We start from the raw sequence: 16,132 nt of genomic DNA, 5'->3' as shown, positions 1-16,132 counted from the left end.
GTGGAGGAAATCATTAATTCCAGCATGGCCGAAGAGAGGAGTCTGCTTCAGCTCAACGCCAGTGCTCTTTTCTTTTAGGCTAATTATACCACTAATTCAGCTCATTAGGGCCCCGCCGACTCACAGGTAATGAACTCTGACAGGACAAATCTGTCAAACAGACAGTGGTGAGCACTCACCTGCTCATGCACACTACACACACACACACACACACAGAGCCAATCACACATACACACTCATTCATCTTAGTGCAGTAATTAAATAAAACCCATTTACACACAATGGATAATGTGAACTTTTCTTTCCAGCCACCCCTAACACTGATCTCAGCCCTGATTCAATGCATGTAGGACCCACTGAAAGAGTCAGTTGTGGTGAAGACCATCCTACCCCTGCATTTTCAGCTTCTCATGCACCAACGCACTTGAACATCCTCCTATCTGAATCTGCAACGAACAAAAAGTGGCAAAAAAGAGAATGTAGGCCATTTATTAGCTGGGAAAAAAGCCACAGAGGAACAATTTACTTCTAAAAGAGAATTTTGCCTCTTCTTCAGAGGGGGAAAAATACAGGAGTCTGAAATCAATTATGCTCTCCAGCCTAGTCGTTAGCTGCCCTTGGATAGACACAGATAATTAAACTCAGTGCTTTTTTATTACAGGCAGATTCATTGTGACTGAGCTCTGGCCTGCATTACACTCAGAATCAGCCACTCTGGAGGCAATGGGCCACACTGATATGATGTTACACGCACATCTACAGGAGCACGCTGTTGTGGAAGAAGCACGCCTGTAATGTGTGGACTGAACGGACGGTCACAACACACAGTGCCTTCAGAAAGATTAACTTCAAGTTTCTTTTAATAAGCATCTATAAACACACACGCGGGCACACACACACAAACTGGCTCTTTATATATACTGCATTTGCTGTTTTGATGGATACATGAATTTAAAGAATACTTGGAAAGCCCTGAGAAAGACAATGAGGCCCAGAGAGAGAGAGAGAGAGAGAGAAAGGGGGAGAGACAGAGAGAGAGAGAGAGAGAGAGAGAGAGCGAGCATATAGGGTCAATAAACAGGGCATAAATCCTCCACATCATTCTCAATCAATATATTACTGGCTCAGTTAAACCCACTGACTTTTACTTACTACTTACTGCAGTTAAAGTAAGTGCTATAAGTGCTGTAAAATAATTGAGGTGCTTCAGGAGAAAAGGGAGAGACGGGGTAAAAAATAAGCGTCAGAAGTGATTTGAGTAGATATTTTATGCTTGAGTGATTTTTGAATCAAAGCCACTGCAAGCCATTTCAAGCGCTGATAAAAGCAATTCCTCGGATCTAATCTAATGAATGCGGTCGCACAGCCAAGCTCAAACACTCCACATCCAAAATCACTGTAAACAGCTCTACTCACATAATTTACATTTTCTAAGAAAAATCACTGTTAAACTAGGAGATAGCATATACATATACATATATATAAAACAATTTGATGAGTCAGGCGGAAAACCGACCCATTACTTTAGCTTTAGTGCATATTAACATAGCTAGTCGTGAGGAGCGGGGCACAACGGCATGCTGATTGGCTCGTGTCAGCTGGTTTAATGTCAATACTAAATTGGAAGCCTTGTTAACCTGGTTGGGACATGATTACAGGCAAAAGCAGACAGTCATGTAAAAAAAATCATGTCTCATTAGGCTAATCTAATCTAGGATTTCGTTTTTTATTCAGATAAATTCAGATTAGGAGAGCCAATTATTTTTCTGGCCGAGCAGGGAGAGGAGCGCTTAAAATGCAGCCCACGGGCAAGCTCATACCACCGAACTCATCAAGAGAGAAATGGCCAGAGAGTGACGCACACTGGACAGCTAGTTAACGCTGATGAAATGGACCTCAGTGACTCGTGGCATGTAGAGGAACGAGGAAAAGCAGAGACACACAGGAAAGATAGACAAGTCATTTTCGAGCATGAGCAGTAAGATTTCCTCTTCTGGGTTGAAGAGTATTTTCGATGGACTCGGAGTAATCAGAATTAATGATTACTGATTGAATGGGGTGCAGGATCTGTGACTGGTTCTCTGGGTGATGTGAATTGAGACGAGGTCAGTGTGAAGCTCACTAACTCTGGGGTAATTACCAGACCTCTCCCCCCCTCATCCTCAGGGATCCCTAGGGCCTAATCTGGGAACGGCTTTGGGGAGGTGCACCTGCACCCCGCTCCGGAATAAGCGGCGCGTTTAATTTGAAATCTGTTAGCGCTGCCCTTTTTGAGACTGATCATCGGCCATAAAGACGCTCTTTTTACCTACTTAGTGTTGAATTATTATGGCCTAGGCATTGGTCATGATGAGGCATGTAGCTAAACGAGTCTGGCTGTGTGTGTGTGCGCGTGTGTGAGCACTCGTGTGTCAGACCAATATCTCATCTGTCAATTTAGGATGGTAACCACACAGAACCAGGACACTGATCAAACACACACCCACACTCTGCTCTGCATCATGCAACACATTTATAAATGAACATTCCTACAGTGAAAGCAGCTTGAATAATGTGTGTGTTTGTGTGTTTTTACACACACACACACAAACACACAGAGTGACACTAACGTTTGCTGACAGGCTACAAAACGTCAGCATGAAGGCAAGGGTTGGCAGTGTCGGCCGCCAATGAGCACCACCCTCCCAATAAGTCACCACGAGGCGCAATTAGCAGAGCTGTCACTCCAGTGCTGCCTTGGCCACTAATACAGCTCGGCACCTTGTGTGTGTGTGTGTGTGTGTGTGTATACAGGAATGTGGGGGCTCTGGTGTCCATGACAGCATCACACTAATTAAAACAATAAGACTTGGATACAGCCTGGCTGATAGCACAGAGCCCCTGTGCCAAGTCCTAAATCTTACTTTAGTTTACTTTCTCCCTTTACTGCTGTGTGTGTGTGTGTGTGTGTGTGTGTGACACACACACAGTAAAGAAAATAGAGGATACAAAAAATATGAAGATCTAAATATTAATTTGTAATTTGTTCATAATTGTCACATTTATTGTAGTTGTGCTGATAATTTAATAACTAAATAATAATATAATTTAATATAAAAATAATTTAATAACTAAATAATTAATTAAAAAAAAAAAACTCCAATTTTTCACGAGGCGTGACAATAAGTCTGGAGGTCATAGTATGTCATTCTAACCGTTGCATGGTCTGTGTTTGATTGATTTTGGATGTGCAATGGTCACTAATAAAGTGACACGGTTTGTAAAGTTGTGTAGTTAAGCGACACTTCTGTTAAACACTCATTATACACTACATTCAAAATAAGTGATATTAGTCCTTCTTCAAGAGGGATTTGGATGAACCTGTTCAGCACTGGATGTTTTTACAGCAGTTTTATCCCAAAACCTGGTACATTCTCTGAAGAAATAGTGCTGGACAAAGAAGCAATGTTTCCAACATTTCTTAAAACGGCATGCCAAACACAAACACAACACTCATCAGCCAGAGCCATCCTCGCCTTGATTGGCTTCTCTGTGCTGGCACTGAGGTGGTGGAATAAAATGCTTATGCCTGTCTTCAAACAAACACTTAAAGATCTCCGAGCACTTAAATCAGCCCTAATTTCACTAAAAATCCCTTGGCTTGTGTGCATTCTTGCTGCTGAAACTTCTCTCAGGGTTTCAGTTTGATATCTTTCTTAAATGCTGATGCAGTAAATCCCACACGAGGATGTGCTTTTGATTTGCGTGTTGAAACAAAAATCAAGCCACCAAATGTGGTTCTTTGTGTTTGAGGAAAATTATTCTATAAATTCTAGACATAAAAGAAGGCAGGTTTACCGTAAGCAAATGGCAACTGAGTGAGAATCTTACAACAAAATACTATCTGACCGGTACATTTAACAGCCGCCAGCTATTTTGTGCATTTTATATAAATATTTAAAATACGGTTTACTTTTAAAATATTTTCTTTTTTTTAGAGAATAAATCCAGTGCATGATTTTAATAGTACATGTACAGTATAAAATTTTAATAGACTAATAAAGTCATAAGAGCAAGTGTGTTTAACAAAATTAAAGGAGTGTCACTAAAACAAAACAGAAAAACTCCACTAATGACATTTTTTCTCAGAAGAGCCATCAAGACAACAATGCCATGGCAACATGGCTCTCCAAAGTAATACCTGGCCGAGAAAAAGTGCATGAATGAGGGATGATCTGGGCCAAGAGGTAACGGGTACTTCTCTCCGTCCTCCCCCACTCCAAAGCGGCCCTAATTGAAAGGCGAGAACGGCCCAGACCTTGACAGGCGGGAGGTCAGTCTAATTGCTGCTGGCCATATTTAACATTAAGATAATCAGCCCATTAATTACCCTTTGGATCATTAAATCAGTCGCTTGCAAAATGAAATTTCGGGCTCTATTACTCACTTGAGAGACCACAAGGGAGGGTTTTCATTTATCAGCCACCAATCCTGAACACGGCAGAGGTGCTTTCGTGTGTTCTCTCTGCATCTCTCTCTCTGCCTGCCGCTCTCTTACACTCTCACACACAAGCTGGACATGCATTTCAGCCACAATGAATCACTGCCATGCCAAAATAAACGTACACTGTAAATCACTAAAAGTGAACATTTCAAAAAGACCAAGCAACTTTGTGTCCAGTTTGTGAGCCTATGCCCACTGTAATCTCAGATCCCTGTTGTTAGCTGACGCAAGAAAACCTGTCATGGTCTTCTGCTGCTCTAGCCCATCGGCTTCAAGGTTCAGGATGTTGTGCATTCTGAGATGCTTTTCTGCTCACCAGGGTGGTAGAGTTGTATTTGAGTTACTGTATACTTCCTGTTAGCTTGACCTAGACTGGTGATTCTCCTCCTGTTTCTACACACAGAATTGCTGCTCACTGTAGGTTTTTTGTTCGTTTGTTTTACTACCATTCTATGTAAATTCTATAGACTCTTTCCTAGGAAAATGCAAGGAAATTAGCAGTTTCTGAAATGCTTGAACCAAAAACCCACAATCACAAAAATTCACAGAAAATACATTGCTTCCCTGTTCTGAACTGAAGCTTTCACCTGCTTCCACATGATTAGGTGATGGAATAAGGGCATGAAGGAGCAGGGCTGTTCCTATTAAAGTGTCTGAGTGAGTATATTTAGTACAGAAAATTCTATGCATTACAAAGCAAAAAACTGTACACAAATATAACAAATCACATTAACTACAATTAAAACTACAAAGCTAAAGTATAATATTTTCATAAATGAAAATGATGTATACATGGGTTAATCTCTGTTTCACCCAGCCTCACACTCAGGGATTTCATTTGCGTTTTTATCCATTTAGACTCATCCATTTGGACGACTACAAGTTTAATCAATTCAGCTGCCTGGGAAAGTGACAACGGGGGAGCAAATTATGTGCAACACAGCTCGGGCTACTGACAGACCTACTTTTCACCCTGGCCAAACACTATCACATACTGACAACGGAAACACTCTCAGAAAAAATAAAACTGACTGAAAAGGGGGTGAGAGTGGGGAGGGAGAGAGAGAGAGAGAGAGAGAGAGAGATATGGGAGCATCTTTGCAAAGTCAAACAAGATCTGAATGATATATGCTGTGTGTTTTGTATAGGAGTGGACAGGTATTAAACAACTCATGGCATATTAGCTGAACAGGGAAGTCTCACGGTTCACAATATTTACATTTAGCTTGTATATTTAAATACCACTGCAAAAGTGCGGGTTTCACCAGGAAATAGTGCTGACTTATCTATAGCAGTATATAACCATTTCTTATTTTTATATTTCAATATAAGTTTTTTTTTTTTAGTATCCTGACATATTATAAATATATACAATCTACAACATCTATGGAATTTATGCCTGAAATTTATAAGTGAAATTTTATGATGCTCCACACTCTACACATGAAGCCTTTAAATGCATGGCAAGTTTCTTAAAGAGGCTCTTGGTCTGTTAGATCAGTAAAGGGCTAGTCAAGAGCTACTTAGGAGACGGTAGAATAGATGCTATTGACAGTGACAGATCAACGGCTGACATGCTGGGCTCCAGAGCTCGGGTTAATTGAGATAGTATCGACCACTGCTGTAATCTTTCCCTCACACGTGCAGGGCCACAGAGCTCTGCGTACATAAATAAACGGCCACGAGAGGAACAATAAACGCATTAGCGCATTGACGCTGTGCATCCGAAAATGGCGGATCCATACGGAAAGATTTTCGGAGGGGGCTGAGTAATTAAAAGGTGCTGCCGGTGAGTAATGAGGTCGTCTCGAAACGGGGAGTCGATAATCCCGTGGCTGGCAGTCAGCTCTAATTTGTTATTATGGCTGGTGAAGCCGGACCCCCTTGGCCAATAATTACACGGGTAAAGATGCAGGGGAAGAGGGACGAGCACAGGGAGGGAGAGAAGAGGAAAGAGAGCAGTTAGGAGTTTGGGAAAGTTCTATGTATAAACAAATTTTCAGAAAACTTACATTTAGAAGGCCTAAAATAGACTTTCATCCCATCTACTACTTTTAGTTTGATCCTTTGATTGATGTAGGATAGGTGGTCTGAATAACTGAATAAATGCACATATAAAAGATAATACTCAACAGGCAGTATCATGGCAATCTGATTACACATGGAGCGCACAGGTTCTTCAACGTTATTAGTCTATAATTATTTGTAAGCATACTGTGAATAGTGAATAGAAATCCATTTGAAATAAGGCCTAAGTGTGTAGAAGGGGCGGATTTTTACGTACCTCTTAATTGAATTTAACTAAATATCAGCACATTATTGTGGGTAAATAAATTTAAAACGTATCTGAAATACTGAAATGAACTGACCGCACTGGCCGCAACAGTTTTCACCTTCTCCTAGTGTAACATTATAGACTCATAAATACTCAAATGCATTCAAATACTAAAATGCTTTAATTAACAAAGTATTCAAAGGCAACGTTTAAAGGAGTCTGATAGTCCAGCTCAAATCTGCTATTGTCCACTCAGATAAGGACAGCAGTAATTACTTCTCCCCAGGCTCTGCACATTATAGCGTTTCCCTCCTGGAGTCACGGACTGCTGCTTTTTAGATCGACTTCCAGCGCTGGGATTTTTAATTGTATATGGCAATATACAAGTGTTAATGTACAGATATATATTTTTTCCAGAGGTGTATTTAAGGTTCTGAGTGACACGGATAAAAAGGTTGAGCAGTGTAGGTTTAATGCATGGCCTGTCTGACCTACTGATCCTATCCTAGCATACAACCATTACTGGACATAACAGCACGATCCTTGTTGCAATCTTCTCAGCTGTATGCATCTGCCACATGAATAAATGTTCATTCCAAATGTTCATCTAAAATATTTGATGCTTTATGCAGACAAGCAATGCAGATGAGACACCCAGACGAGGAAAGACACCCATAGAGCTGTTTTAAAGGAACTTGGGGCACTTTGTGTGAACTTTCTTACCTGCTGGCATCAGGTGCAAGCTTTAATCGGCCCTGTGCGTTGGCCTCCCACACTGTATTGGCGAGGTCATTGCCGATGGCAGACATGACCTTGATGAGCTCGAGAGGCCACTCGTCCAGGTCGAGAGAGCGCACACGGGACAGGTGAGTGCCGAGATTCCGGTGGATACCCGAACACTCGATACAGATGAGAGCTCCGAGGTTCAGGCTGGCCCAGTCAGGGTCTGCAGGGTGAAATAAAAAGAGTGAGTGTGTATTTTTTTTTAGGAAGAATATGTTTTGCAGTGACTATAAAAGAATAACTCACTTTGGGCCTCGCAGTCGACGCAGCGAGAGTTTCCTCTCATATTCCTAACTGACTGCAGTGCAATTGCTTCAGACTGGCTGGTCAGACGTGACTGTGGATCAACACACACAATCATATTTTTATAGTTTTTCCTCTAATTATGAAATCATTCTTGACTTTACTACTATTTTTTAGGATCAAAGACCTGTAACTGGCATACACTGACCTGAACAATGCAACATTAAAATAAAGTAAAGAAATAAGAAAACAAATGGGGAAAAAAAAAAACAAGAGAAGGGAAATAAATAGAATGGAGGCACAGTAAAAGGTACTCTGAACATCAGGCAGTCGTGGCCTGGGGCGTAAACACAGCAAGCCGGTAGAGAACTGAGGCTGGAGCGGGGATCAGGCAATCGAGTGGGGCCATATTAGTTGGAAAGTAATTGCCATTTGTAATTGTGTGTGGTGGGGATAAGTTTAGGTGGCCGCAGTGGTGACATTTTTAAGCCGCAGTGTATATAGTGAGTGAACAACAAATGTTTATTTAAGCAGATAAAAGAAATCATTGTACGCCAGTCAACCTAATATCAAAGACACTATTTCATATTATACTCAATTTGCAAACTTCTATGCTTTCTGTTTAGTGTATTACTGTAGCCTAAACTATTTTAGTTTATTACTTTAATCTAATCTAGATTCATTTTTGTTTAACCCTCGTTTCTGTTTACTGTTTGTGTTACTTCGGTCTGTCTGTCTGCACAGTGACTGTTTCCCATACAATGGCTGAGAAAATCTCTTCCAGTTCCTGTGTCATTAAGGCTAGCTGTATGTCTTTTGAGCATTTTTAAAATTAGGTAGTTGAAGACTGGAAAATGACCAGGTGGCCAACCAATCTGGCCATTTTCCTCTGACCTTGCTTCTACACACAGAACACTAACTGAAGTTTTTTATAAATATTTTTATATATACACACACACTATATATATATTTTTATACACACACACACACACACACACACACACATATATATATATATATACAATATGACTGAGGAAAGGCAGCTGAATCATTAAACCTTTTGCAAAGGGTCTCATCACACCAACACATTTTGCCACATGTGTATGGATGGTTTATTCGAGCTTAGATGTGTTTTCTGTGAGAAAATCAGTATTTGCCAGATGATACTATGATTTCTTGTGTTTGATTGTTTCACTTAATTTTTATACTTTGTAATTTCGTACTGGGGGTAAAATATATTCTGGCATCATTTATCTCAGTTTCATTTTTTTTTAACATTATAATAGCCTGCTACGTTAACAGGCGTGTAAGATGTTTAACATTATAAGATGTTACCTTCTGCTTGCTGCTCTCACAGGACTGCAGACTGGCCAGGATCTGGCTCTCGATGGCCTGCACCCACGCGTCACGTTCCTCATATGAAGTGGCTTCAAAGTGCCATGTCTGACCCGTCAATGACACGATGATGAACTCAAAATTCTCCTCTTGCTCTGTAAGACAATGATTTCGAAGAGTTAACATCCAGAACAACACAAAAACTTTTTTATTAAAATTGTATTATTTAATTTCTTTTCTATAGGGCAATTCTGGATACAGGCATGGTTCAAAGCAGTGGATCAGATATTTCTGTATATTAGCTCAGAGTTTTAAGCACTGAGCTACCACTTGCCATGAAAGTTTCTACTTGCATTGATGAGCTGGTGGGAGGACAAAGTTCAATTCAATTTCATTTTTTTGTATTGCACTTTTAACAACAGAGCAGCTTTATAGAAATCCAGATTCATATTTAGATCCATAATGAGCAAGCTAGAGGTGATACTGGCAAAGAAAATCTTCCAGAAATGACATGAAGAAAAACCTTGAGAGAAACCAGACTTAAAAAGGAACTGATCCTCTCCTGGCTGACACCAGATAAAAAGATAATGAATCATTACTCGTCCAAAATTGTAGAAAACATTAATAAACATGTTTGGATTTTCAGTATGATAAGTCTTGAAGATTATAGCAGCAAATCTACAGTATCCAGTGATTAAAGAAACACAGACTTAGGCATAAACTAGTAATGGGAAGCACAAATCTTTAGGGTATCCACGTGGCATAATCCATACCAATCTTTAGTATTATTTAAGGCATATATAAGGTCAAGTATAACTGTATTTAAACCATATTTGTGCATTCAGTTTCTACAATCAAACCTCATTGTTTTATGGACACAGGTTTAGCCAGGCACATATAAAGAACACCTCATTTACAATACATAGAATCATTCCTTTTAACCCTATAACTTATAAGGAGCTTAAAAGAATGTGTGGTCAGATCTTGTCCTGTGAGTGCACCTGTTGGATAGCGCACACATTGTAAGACTTCCTGACCTTCAGGACTTTCCTGGAGGTTCCAATTACAATATCCCTCTAATTACAGACCGGATCAGTCAAAAAATCAGTCACTAGCCCTCAGCAAACTGTTCTCTCAACAAGGTGACATATGGATCTACTAACTAGGGCCTAGTTTAGGTTAATGGGCCAATCACACGTCAATAAGGCAGGAAAATGTGGGTGGGGGAGTGGGTGTGCAGTGGGGCTTAGCAAGACATTCAAAAGTCTGTCAGGACTTTGAGCTCCAAGGGACATAGGGAGCCTATTTAGCTACATAGAGGGTCACATTTGGAAAATGTTAAGAACAAAAGGGTATTGACTAGGTTAGGAGGGAGGGACATGGCTGGCAATGGCACGCAGATGGCTGACTGAAGGAATTCACATTGATGAGACTTTGCTGTGCGTCACGTTCAAAGGGAACCCCCCAGAAACCTGATCTCCAGGGCACAAGAGATCACACACTTTACACTCTCTGTTTATAATTTACTCAGGAGGGGGTAATTACATAATGAAGTGGCAATCAGCGAGGCAATATCCCTGTACCCAAACACATGTGCACACACAAGTAGTTTCACCTCCATGCCAGTCAGGAGCATCTGGAGAAGAGCAAACGAGAGACTAACTTTTTACAACCATTGTAACATAACACCAGAAAAAGTAATTGAGAGAACAATCCCACAATCCCACAAAGGTTAACAGACACTCAAATTCACAAAACATCTGCAGTTCCTGAAGGATTTGTTAATGATATCCCAAAGTCTGTAGAATATTTGAAATCATTATCTCATCCACTACTAAGACTTCAAACAATTTTTGAGCTTTCTGTTTTATTCAAACCCGGTTCCAAGAGGACCCAGACACTTCTCCCCGAGAGGCAATTTCACAAGCTCAATCAGCAGGAAAACTCGCTCTCTGTTTCTGTTCTTCAGTCAATCATTCTGCTAATTGGGATGCTATCACACAAGGTCCTGCTGAGGCTACCACGTATGCTAGAAGAGTTTAAACCCTGAAACCCTTAAAGACAATGATAGAACCCATGCTCTAAATAATTTGCACATGGCTACTAAAAGGATCAAAACTTGAGGAAGACCATTAGTATCATTATAAAAGCAATAAAAGCTAATGTTTAATATTAAATAAACCTGTTCCTACTTACATCACAACACAAATATACACCAAGGCAGTCTAAAGTAGCCAGGCTTACCATTGTTTTAGTAAAATATATTTGTGTTCTTAATGAATATATGGCAGATTATTTTATTGGACAGAAAACTGCATTTTGATTTGTTTTCAAGCTTCTGCCAAAAGAACCACAAGACCATCATCGTCACTATAAAAGCTAATCCAAAGATAATCTTTAGATCATATTGCAAATCATACAAATTCTTCAATACATTTTACATTCTGAAATCAGGAATATCACCTTATAACATTTGCGGTGCTTTGCGCTTCTTCTCGCCCCACAGTAACCCTGGAGAGTTGTGGCAATTTGATCCATATCATCCTCTTGATCAAAGGGGCAATTAGCCACCTGCTAACCATGCCCAATTTAACACCACTACCCCATTAGAAGGAGCTTAAAGGCAGAGTTTAACCACTGGTAACAGGATAACCTGACACTTACCAAAAATAGGAGGCTTTCATTCACAGTTTGGTTAAAATAACCCTTTAATGCCCCGTCAACCTCAGCTGCAACACAAAGACTCAAAGAAAAAAAGGAAAGCTGATAATGTAACAATTCTATTCTAAGCATTTCTCTGGGTTCATGATCACTGGAGCGTCCCATACTAGATTGGGTCCACCCTTCAAAGGCACCAGGCCCTCTGGGGGTCAGTCGTGACATTCCCATCCTAATTAAATTGCCTTGCTTTTTGGAGGAAGAGGGTGGGTATAGGACAATTATGGAAACCAACAATCCAGAAAGGCAAGATACGGAGACATAATTTAAAGCATGCCCTCCCCCATTCCCTTAAGCATGTGTAACACGCGATTAATAAAACTCAAAATCACAACGAAAGGGCATTAAGCTGCGATACCTCCCCTCCCCGCCTGTTTCCTGCGAAATGAGGTGACCGACTGTCATTCAAATCTGCTGTAACATGCGTGGTACATTTTCCAGGTACAAGTCTGTGGAAAATAAGATTCATTCAAGCCACTACCTCTACTGCAGTTTACCAGAATTTATTACTAACACACAAACAGTAAATGTTAATTAATTAACAATGAACAATTCAGTGTGCTTTACAGAATTTCCACAGCACCAGAAGCTTGCGGTATTCATATTTCTAAAAAGAACCAGGCTTATTGAAATGTTTTCACAAACCAAAAAGATTATACCAGCCTATTTTGCATAGACAAGAGTTACGAGTTTAACATGTTAAAGATACAGTGATTGCTATTCCTAAGTGTAGCACTGTAGATGATTACATGCACACAGACACACACACACAGTCTAACAATAAGAGCATCACTTCTGCTTTGGGGCAAACTCACAGAACAATTTGTGGACTGACACAAGCAACCTTTACCCATAAACCCTATCCACGACGTACACTGCTGCCTGCACAGAGGCTACAATGCCTGGGCTGCAGACAGAACAGGGTGGGGGGATGCAGAGCTTGGAGCCTACATGGCTGGAAACACAAATTAACCGAGCGAAATGTCAAAGCACACAGTATTGCTTTGTGACACAGGTCATTAATTCCCATATTATTCGCACCCTTTTACAGCATTAATAACCTGGAAAATATTACACAAGTTGTTCGCATCTGGAAAGAAATATGTATTCATATTGAACAAGTAAATAAAAGTGGGGTGGCGGAGAGGGGAAGGGAAGAGGAAGGAGATGGACGGAAGAAGGGCGGGGCCTTGACCTCTACCTTATCAACGCCCATGGCATTACATCATTCAACACCGAGTCTACTAAGTTTTCAGATAAACCAGGTCATTTTGAGTGGCATGCAATGCAAATCAGTGCGTGTTTTTAATTCTAGAGAGCTAGAATGTCTCTAATGTCTAGAGAGCTGCACTTATTTTCACACTCCCTAAGCATGGATTATTTCCCTATAACATCACACCCTTTCCGAGAAAAACAGCACTACAGATTAGCACTCTAGGAGCTATACAAACTCATTCGGCTCGACTAATACCCCCCACCGTGTGTGTCTTCACCCCTTATATATTTTTTGTAAATAACACCTCATTTCACAGGCCGTGTCGAGGCCGACCCGGAGTGTAGCCACTTTACCTTCAAGCATTCTCTTTCCCCTTGGGCCAGCAGGGACATTTGTCACACAACAGTAGCTGTGGAAAAATAAACCTCTTTGTGTGGTCAAAAAAAAAAAAAAAATGTGCGAATAAAACTTGTACACCCAGCAAAAAGCTATTTTCCACACAATAGACTGGGGTACTTTAGCAAAATGCCGGCTGCTAGAAAGAGATTCATTCAAGTCCAGTTGTACCACACTTTACTCACCTTTCAAAGCACATTTTTACCAATAACAATGGATTTCTCTATATTCACACTTAAAGCTTTGTTCCCTTGACTAAAGAGCCGGTTTAAAATGGCTTCGTGGATCAGAGATGGTTCGTGTTAGCAGCCTGCTACAGAGCAAGAGCAATGGCTAGGTCCACTTTACCATACCATTAGACAGCGCAGGGACATGTGCTCTTTGTTCCCGCTGGCTCACTTGCAGAACACTTTAATTAAATGGTGCAGTCGCAATTCACCCTTGTTTGAGTCAGAGGACACCTGTAAGGGCCAGGAATGTTCTCTCTCTCTATCTCTCACCCTGGGCTTTAAAGCCTGCCTCTGTCCTTGTGCTCGACTGGGCTCAGGTGCTTTCATGCACCTCTCATTGCCCCCCGCTGCTGGTCCTGGATAACATTTCAAACAAATTGTTTGAAAAATGCACGCCCAGTGAGCGGTAATTACTTAACAAGGGCCACTTATGTCTGTGTGGATGATCTATGATAGATTGTAATCAGCCAAGCAGTACACGTGCGTTACTTCAGCTTCAGCCCTGTGTTGGCACACTTAAAAGCAGCAGCAAGACACATGGCAGTTTGGGACTTATTGATTTCCAGGGTGAAAGATTAGCGGGTTTGAGGGGGGTTTTATTGGCAGAATAGGCGATCAGGAGAGCTGGAATTAAAGAGAGAACTCACACTGCTTAACTTCTCATTATAGGCAGTGTGTGTGATTAAAGACAGACAGCTACAAATGTGAAACTTATGATTCGAGACAAATGGGTGCTAGTACTTTGAAATATGTGTCCAATAACTTACTGATTCAAGCATAAAATCCTAACAAGCCTAATTTTGCTTATGTAAGCATGTTCTGTAAATGCATTCCCCTTAAAGCTGAGGTTGGTTTTTGTTAATTTCCTTAATTGTTTATTTCATCATTACATGACAGCCATGTTGCCTAATGATAATTAATTTATTCTTCTTTTCCCCAAAAGACATCAGGGTGGCAACATGCACTAGTGTATGTGCATGGCTCTTACATATTTGAACAAACATGGCTGTACAGTCACAGTATGTGTGCGTTTGTGTGTGTGTGTCAGCTAAAAAGATTACTTGTTTGCGTGAGTGTACTAGATAAAACACTGTGTGTGAGAGCAGCACTCGGTTGTGTGTGTATTGTGTAGTACTAAGCTGAATGTGTGTGTATGTGTGTACTGCTCAGTTTAATGTGTGTGTTGGGGGGGCAGGGGTGCAGTACCTGGCCAGCAGAGCTCATGAATAACAGAGTTGCTGACAGGCTGATCTTTCACCACGGCAGCAGCGTGACAGCCGTCCCATGCCCCACACGCAAGTGCTTAATGGCTAAATTGGGAGACTGTTACTAATCGCTTATTGAATAATGGAAGTGACACATCTGATAAAAGATTTCAATACTGTGGATTATTTATAATAGTTCGCTTAAGTGCCCTGCAGATGAATGGGGTCGTGGTGAGAGGTCCGTGCTCAACCTAAAGCCGTGGGCACCTAGACATGCACATTGCTCTCTAGGCAAAATGAAACGGGGAGAGTCAGAGAAAACTAAGACAAGCCACAGGAAAGGACACACATCATATTTTGGAATGATATGAAAAATTCATGCTATGATAACTCATCAACCCAATATTATGCGTATAATTCAATAAGGCCTCAACTGCTGTTCATTTATACTACATTTACATCATACTTGGCAGATACATTTATATAGCGGAACTTATGACTGGAACAGAATACAATCCAAGCATGCATCTGAAAGTTAGAGACGTATCCTAAATAACTGCTGCTGGATCTTAAATAAGCTTAAACTGCTAAAACATCACTACATACTATTATAACTAGTATAATCAAATAAAGTGTACATTTCTTTCCAATTTATCCTCTCTGTACCATTCAATATTACACCAAAATGCAGGCAAATCATATCAGGATATGGCTCTAAAAGACAAAAGTCATTTCTACCAATTCCCAACCCCCACCTTCATCGTGCTAAATGCTAAGTCAAGGCATGTTCCATTAGGAAGTGGAAGCGCGTGAACCGTAACTTTGCGCTAACGTGCAGCACAGCATTCCTGTCCGTGTTATACCTGGAGGGAATCCCGTGGCTGATGCACGTGACTCATGTCTGTCAAAGATGGACTAGCATCTTTAACTTTATCTTTGAAACATTAAATCCTTGCTTGTGTATCAAGATCTCAAAGAGATATACACCACTATTCGTTTCCAAACAGAGGTGTCGGATGTCCTCAGATACACACCTCCAATCCTACTTGTACAGTTAAGCTAGGTCTGTCCACATGGTGGCACCAGAGAGAAAATGTTAATGAGCAAGCAAAGTGCTTGTGTGTGTTTAGAAGCACAATAACAGAAACAGTGCGTATAGCTGATTTCCCAGTCCTACTTCCTGTACAGGACGTTCTAACAGATTCCAAAATATAGTGATAATCCTCAGTGGATCTCCAAACAGAGACA

General features: G+C 40.7%; 1 protein-coding gene across 7 annotated transcripts in view; it reads right to left on the bottom strand.

The window, feature by feature from the left end:
- Positions 1-16,132, bottom strand: part of agap1 (ArfGAP with GTPase domain, ankyrin repeat and PH domain 1) — a 134,644-nt gene that overhangs the window by 9,824 nt on the left and 108,688 nt on the right. For all 7 annotated transcript variants that reach the window (XM_058402731.1, XM_058402732.1, XM_058402729.1 and 4 more), the window contains 3 exons: positions 9,120-9,274; positions 7,788-7,878; positions 7,482-7,704 (listed from right to left, as the gene is read on the bottom strand). In XM_058402731.1, the coding sequence (XP_058258714.1) occupies positions 7,482-7,704; positions 7,788-7,878; positions 9,120-9,274 (469 nt within the window). The remainder of the gene's footprint in view (positions 1-7,481; positions 7,705-7,787; positions 7,879-9,119; positions 9,275-16,132) is intronic.

Source organism: Hemibagrus wyckioides, linkage group LG11 (genome assembly GCF_019097595.1).
Source record: "Hemibagrus wyckioides isolate EC202008001 linkage group LG11, SWU_Hwy_1.0, whole genome shotgun sequence".
NCBI classification, from domain to species: domain Eukaryota; kingdom Metazoa; phylum Chordata; class Actinopteri; order Siluriformes; family Bagridae; genus Hemibagrus; species Hemibagrus wyckioides.
Note: the sequence above shows the minus strand (reverse complement) of the source record. Positions and strands in the feature narration are given on the sequence as shown.